This window comes from Condylura cristata, unplaced genomic scaffold (assembly GCF_000260355.1).
Source record: "Condylura cristata isolate star-nosed mole 26May11 unplaced genomic scaffold, ConCri1.0 scaffold00017, whole genome shotgun sequence".
NCBI classification, from domain to species: Eukaryota; Metazoa; Chordata; class Mammalia; order Eulipotyphla; family Talpidae; genus Condylura; species Condylura cristata.
The window spans coordinates 29,771,816-29,777,832 of record NW_004567118.1 but is presented as its reverse complement, the minus strand read 5'-3'; the positions used below and the strand labels follow the sequence as shown (position 1 = coordinate 29,777,832).

General features: G+C 41.5%; 1 protein-coding gene across 2 annotated transcripts; it reads right to left on the bottom strand.

Annotated features, from left to right (window-relative positions):
• Window positions 1–405: 405 nt before the first annotated feature.
• PSMB6 (proteasome (prosome, macropain) subunit, beta type, 6) lies at window positions 406–2,693 on the bottom strand. Of its 2 annotated transcripts, none has more exons than XM_004684712.1 (6): window positions 2,548–2,693; window positions 2,053–2,120; window positions 1,601–1,732; window positions 1,356–1,485; window positions 1,010–1,154; window positions 406–631 (listed from the first exon to the last, which is right to left on the bottom strand). In XM_004684712.1, the coding sequence occupies exons 1-6, from the start codon at window positions 2,647–2,649 to the stop codon at window positions 489–491; spliced, it is 720 nt and encodes a 239-aa protein (XP_004684769.1). In that variant the 5' UTR covers window positions 2,650–2,693; the 3' UTR covers window positions 406–488. The 2 variants fall into 2 exon arrangements, with proteins under 2 accessions (XP_004684769.1, XP_012581444.1); XM_012725990.1 differs by having other exon boundaries at window positions 485–651; window positions 2,548–2,682.
• Window positions 2,694–6,017: the final 3,324 nt, after the last annotated feature.

Here is a 6,017-nt window from a genome sequence, read left to right as displayed (position 1 = left end):
ATGGTGATTATGCTAAGCAGAAATAAGCCTGAAGGGTTTCTCGCACATGTTTAAATAGCAAATAAATTACAACCAAACAACGACTCTGTGAAAAATGTAATGATTACCAGAGGAGGAGGGAAGGGGGACTAAGAAGGAAAGGTAGAGGGTGTCAAGAATAGTCCTTCAAGCCTTAGGGCCAGTAGCCACTCATGACAGGTAGGAAGCAGACTGAAGGGAGGTAGCCCCAGTCTCAGTCAGGATTCCTGGGGCTTGCTCAGGGAAGGGGGTGCATTGTTGTTGTTGGCCACTCTCATATCAACCATACTCTGGTGTCACAAGGACCTGGATGTATGGTAAAAGAAAGGGGGAATATAGTCTGGAGAAAGATTTGAAAGCTATCTTTGCAAAGAAAAAACTCCAAAATACACAGCTTCTCTTTAACAAAATGTTTATTTGAATTTTGTGTCAGTGTGAGGTGTCTCTATCATATCCTAGAATTCCAGTATTCATGGAGGTGGTAAAGTGGCAATCGTGAATTTGGGGATCTGGTCTCCCAAAAGTACTTGTCGCTCTACCCCTGATTCTGCAATGGCTGCTAGGCGGATCACACCTCCACTAGAGCCATCCCGCTCCATGGCCAAAGCAAGAGCTGTGGATAAAATAATGAAGTTGAGGTCAGTCAGATGCTGGGATCAGTGTAAGATATGTTGGCTTTTGGCCTCCCTGGTGGTGCAAGGATTAAAGATACAGGACTATCAAGCTACTGCCAGCCATTACAGTACAAGTTCCATATCCTGGCCAGCCAGGGAACTGACCCACATGGCACAACAGACCTTTCCTGTCTTGCCTGCTGCTCCCCTCAGCAGTGTATTTTAGTAGATCTACCCGTTCTGCTCCCACTCGGTCTCTGATGAATGCTCTCACCTCCCACCTCCACCCTAGTATGCATAAATAAATCAATCTTAAAAAAAAAAAAATGTTGGGTGTGGGAGTTGAAGTGCACAGGCCTAGAAGCCTCAGTTCTCACCATTGGCAGTGAATTGCAGGCATTCTTCCTTGGTCATGCCTTCCCGGTAAGTTGCGTCAACATAGCCATAGATATAGGAGCTCCCAGAGCCCCCAATGGCAAAAGACTGCCTTACCATCATGCCTCCCATGGGTACTGAGTACACCTGCCAGATGGAAGAGCAGAGTCATCAGTTGTACCCTCCACACAACACATGTACATTTCAATCATCCATCGTGGAAATGAGTCTGGTAAATAGTAAGAGTAAGGTAAAAGAGTAGATAAGAGAAAGAGAAAATGGCTGAGGTGGGGGAAAGATCAAAGACACAACTTGGGGATGGGAGATAAAGTACTGGGGGCAGCATACCTGCCCTCCTTCTTGAGGGTCCCAGCCAGCAATGATGATTCCTGCCATCAGGTCTTCCCGGTATCGGTAACACATCTCCTTAAAGAGGCTGGCTGCTGTGTGTACCAGAGGAGGTTCATTCAGCTCAATGCTAAAGCGTGAGGGGATTGAAAGGGTAGGCACTGTTAGAATGAAGTAGTCAGGTGATTAAGCTACTCTGGTCCCAATTTCTTTCAGATATGTGCTCCTCCCCTGCCCACAAGCACCTGTGGAAACCAAGCTGATAGGTGACAGCATCAGCTACGGCCTGGGTATCAGCTGCTGAGCCCGAGCGGCAGCAGAAAATACGGTCGTGAATAGGGGTCAGTTTGTCAGTCACTCGATTGGCAATGTAGGACCTGCAGAATGACAGATTCGTTAGGAAAACACCCCCAGCTGCCCCCCCTTCCCTCCCCATAACTCCACTCCCTCATGATTCAAAAAAAAAGAATGACAGCATTTTCTATCAGTTTATATCCACACTAAAGGAGACTGGAGAAAAGACTTTCTCAAAAACAAAGGGTTAGCGGGGCTGGGAAGAGTTAGAAACTGGAGCAAATCCTTATGTCTAGGGAGGGGCGCAGTCTCCCTTCTCAAAGCCATCTGCAAAGTAAGGATGGGCTGGCAGGTGAAGGAAGAGAAAGATGGGAAAACCTTTCACGTGTCTGTTGTGGCTCACCCAGTGGTAGTTCTCGAGTCGGCCCCTAGAACCACGCCCCCGTCAAATTGCACGGCCATTATAGTGGTCTAAGAAACAAAAGAGAGGTGGGGGAGTCTGGTGCGTCCCACGTTCTCCTGCATACACAAACCTCAATGATCGCTCTATCTAGTCCCTAAAGTGCCAAAGTTTTGCACCACCGAACCATTACCAAGTCTCAGGAGGGACTCCACGCCCTGCAGAATACCAGAATCCAATCTGCAAATCCCCAACAGTCCATTCTGCCCATTAAGGCCCCCTCCGTCACCAATCCCGACGTGGTCGCTTCAGCCTACCTTCCGCCTCCCCATACTAAAGTATCGCACCACTGCAGCATCCTCAGGATACCTCTCCTGCCTAGAGCACAGCACCGACCACCTACTCCCCACCCCGCCAGTTCTCCAAACCCACTCAGCCCATATCCTTCCAACGCCTCAAGCCTTCCGCACATTTCCTGAACCTTGAGTTCCTCCTCACCCCTGTGGAGACTTCCTGGTTTTCCCAGTCCGGGGAAAGGGCCTCCGGCCCCCAGGCTGGTGCCGGCCCCGCTCCTCGAGCAGCTACTAAGGTGGCCGCCATCTTCCTCCGCCGCAGCTGCCACAAAGCAGTGTCGTAAAGTGCGCCGTCACGTTAGTCGTGCTAGGGCGTGGTTGACGGCAGAAGGGAAAGAGATGTGGGAGGGGTCTTTGCGACCGCGAGGCTTTATGGAAGCGAGGCCGGCAAGGTCGTTAAGCAGAAACCCAGAAAGCCGGTCTGCAAGAGTTATGTTCCCTATCGGACGATGCGGGGCTCATGTGTTTGTTCGGAGTTGCAATTTAAAGAACCTTCAAGATAGACTTGAGGGTCTCTGAATTAGCTTGTCAAAACTTTTTATTTCTCTTAGTTGTATACCTAGGAGTGTATACTTAGAATGCGATTACTGGGTGATACAGAAATTCTATATTTAACATTTTGAGGAACTGACAACTGCTTTACACAGCAGCTGCTTCATTTAACGTTCCCACCAGCCTTCCCTGAGGGTTCCAGTTTCTCCACAGCCTCAGTAATTGTTATTGTGCATCTTTTTTTATTTTAGTCATCCTAATGGATATAAAGTGATATTCTGTGGTTTCGATTTGCATTTTCCTAATGATTAGTGATAATGAGCAAAATTTTAATGTATTAACTTAATTGTACAAAGAGATATACTCAATGACTATATCATCTTTGGAGTAATGTTTATTCAAATCCATTTTGAAATTGGGTTTTCTTTTGTTAAATTTTAATAATAATTTTTTTTAGATATTAGGCTTTCATTAGAGACGTGGTTTGCAAATATTTTCTCCATTATCTGGGTTTTCACTTCACTTTTTCCTTGGAAGTGAAACAGTTTTAAATTTTGATTAAATCTAATTTACCTGTTTTATTTTTCTCTTATTGTGTTATATTCACGAAACCATGCCTGATCCAAGGCCACAAAAATTTACATCTATGCTTTCTTCTAAGAGTTTTTTAGTTTTGGTTTCTACATTTTTATATCTGTGACCCAGTTTGAATTAATTTTTGTATATGATGTGGTAGGAATCCAATTCTGTTGTGGATATAGTTGTTTTAACACCATTTGTTGAAAGGGCTTTTTATTGTTTCCCTATGAACAGTCTTGGCACTCTTGTCAAAGATCAGTTGACTATAAAAGAAGTGGTTTATTTTTATTTTATTACATTTCTGTGTCTATGGTTATGCCAGTAGTATACAGTCTTGTTTACTGGGGTCTTTTAGTCTCGTTATTGAGGTAAATTTCACATAACATAAAATGAATGAATTTGAAGCAGCATTTAATACATTGACAATGTTTTGCAACCATCACCACTGTCTAATTCCAAAATATCACCCATTCTGAAATTATGAAAAGTGAATGATTCAGGTTTGTTCTTTTTCAACTTTATTTTTGGCTATTCTGGTTCCCTTGTATTTCCATATGAATTTGTAAAAACTTGTCCTTTTTGGCAAAAAAAAAAAGGCAGTTGAACTTTTCACAGCAATTCATTAAACCTTAAGACCAATCTGGGGAGTGATGCCATCTTAACAATATTAAGTCTTCTAATACAAGAGCACATAATTTTTTTTTCCATTTTTTTAAGGTCTTCTTTAATTTCTTTCAACAGGGTTTTATAGTTTTCAGTATATAGGTTTTATACTTCATTGGTTAAATTTATTCCTAAGTGTTTTTTTTATGCTATTATAAATGAATTTTTCCTTTAATTTTATTATTAGATGTCCATTATTAGTAAATAGAAAACACTAGTTTTGTGTATTGATCTCATATTCTGCAACCTTGTTGAATCATTTATTGGCTCTAATAGCTGTTATGTGTGTGTTCTTTAGGGATTTTTTCAAAAAGATTTATTTATTTATGCATATGGAGCTGGGGTACAGGCCAGAGGTGGGGGGCGGGGAATGAGAGGATTCACCAAAGATAGACTGGGGAGCAGAACAGGCAGCTGTACTGAAATACACTGTTGAGGGAAGCAGTGTGGCATCAGGAGAGGTCTGGCACACCATGTGGGTCAGTTCCCTAGCTAGGGATGGAACTAGTAGTGCAGTGGCTATGATAACTTCTTAGTGCTTTTAACCAGTTGTGCCACCAGGGAGGGCCCTTCTTTAGGGATTTCTGTATGTGTCATCATGACATCTGCAGTAGAGATAGTTTTGCTTTTTTTCTTTCCAGTGTGACTCCAGTAAAATGTTGAATAGAATGACAAGAATAGATCTTACATGCTGATCTTGGAGAACATGTTTAGGGGAATGCTTAAAAGACAGTCTTTTACCATTGAATAATTGTGGATTTTTCATAGATGTCTTTGATCAGATTGAGGCAATTCCTTTTTGTTCCTAGTGTGATGGTTTTATCATGAGTGTTCAGTTTTGTCATATGCTTTTTCTAAGTTATTTCTCACATAATCATGTGGTTTTCCTTTTATTCTATTAAAAGTTATATTACTAAAAATAAACTTATAAAATAAAAAAAGTTACATGACACTGATTTACATTGAACCAGTTTTGTTTTACTGATATAAGTCCCATTTGGTTATGATGTTTAACCCTTTTTATATGTGGTTGGTTAGTATTTTGTGAGAAATTTAACAGGATAATACTGGCTTTATAGAATGAGTAGGGAGAAGTGTTTCTGTTTTTAATAGTTTGTAAAGGATTGGCACACATTTTTATTTAAACGTTTGATACAATTCACTACGGAATCATTTGGTCTTAGGTTTTCCTTTGTAGGAATTTATTTTGATTGCTAACTCAATATCTTTATTTTATTTTATTTTATTTTTAAAGATTTATTTATTTGTACATACAGAACTGGAGTACAGGCCAGAGGCTCAGGGGCGGTGAGAGGTTTCACCAGGGACAGAGTGGGGAGCAGAACAGGCAGATTGACGACGTACACTGCTGAGGGGAGCAGTGGGAGGTCAGGAGAGGTCTGCCACGCCATGTGGTCACCTCCGGGGCAGGCGGGAATCGAACTCATGCGGAAGTGGCTTTAGCTTCTTAGAGCTGTGCTTTAACCCGCTGTGCCACTAGGGAGGGCCCTCAATATCTTTATTTTTAAAGTGCCTAGTTAGATTGTCTATTCATTCTTGTTTAATTTGGTTATTTATCTTTCTAGAAAGTTTCCTAATTCATTGAAGTTATCAAATTTGTTGGCTTACACTTGATTATAGTATTCTACTATAATCCTTTTTGTTCCTATCAAGACGGTAGAAATATCCCTGCTTTCATTTTTTATTTTAGTAATTTGAGGCTTCTCTCTTTTCTCCCCCTTCATCAATCTAGATAAAGTGTTGTCCATTTTGTTGCTCTTTTAGAAAGAACCTACTTTTTGTTTAGTGATTCTCCTTGCTGCTTTTCTACTTAATTTATTTTCATTCTTACATTTGCCATCCTCTTTCTTTTGCTTTCCT

What these genes read in the sequence shown, in the direction of transcription:
- PSMB6 (XM_004684712.1), bottom strand. Translation starts at nt 2,649, where the DNA reads ATGGCGGCCACCTTAGTAGCTGCTCGAGGAGCGGGGCCGGCACCAGCC. An exon ending in TATCAGCTTGGTTTCCACAG is followed by an intron (nt 1,486 to 1,600) that starts GTGCTTGTGGGC and finishes CTCACGCTTTAG; the next exon opens with CATTGAGCTGAATGAACCTC. An exon ending in CCTGCAATTCACTGCCAATG is followed by an intron (nt 632 to 1,009) that starts GTGAGAACTGAG and finishes TTTTATCCACAG; the next exon opens with CTCTTGCTTTGGCCATGGAG.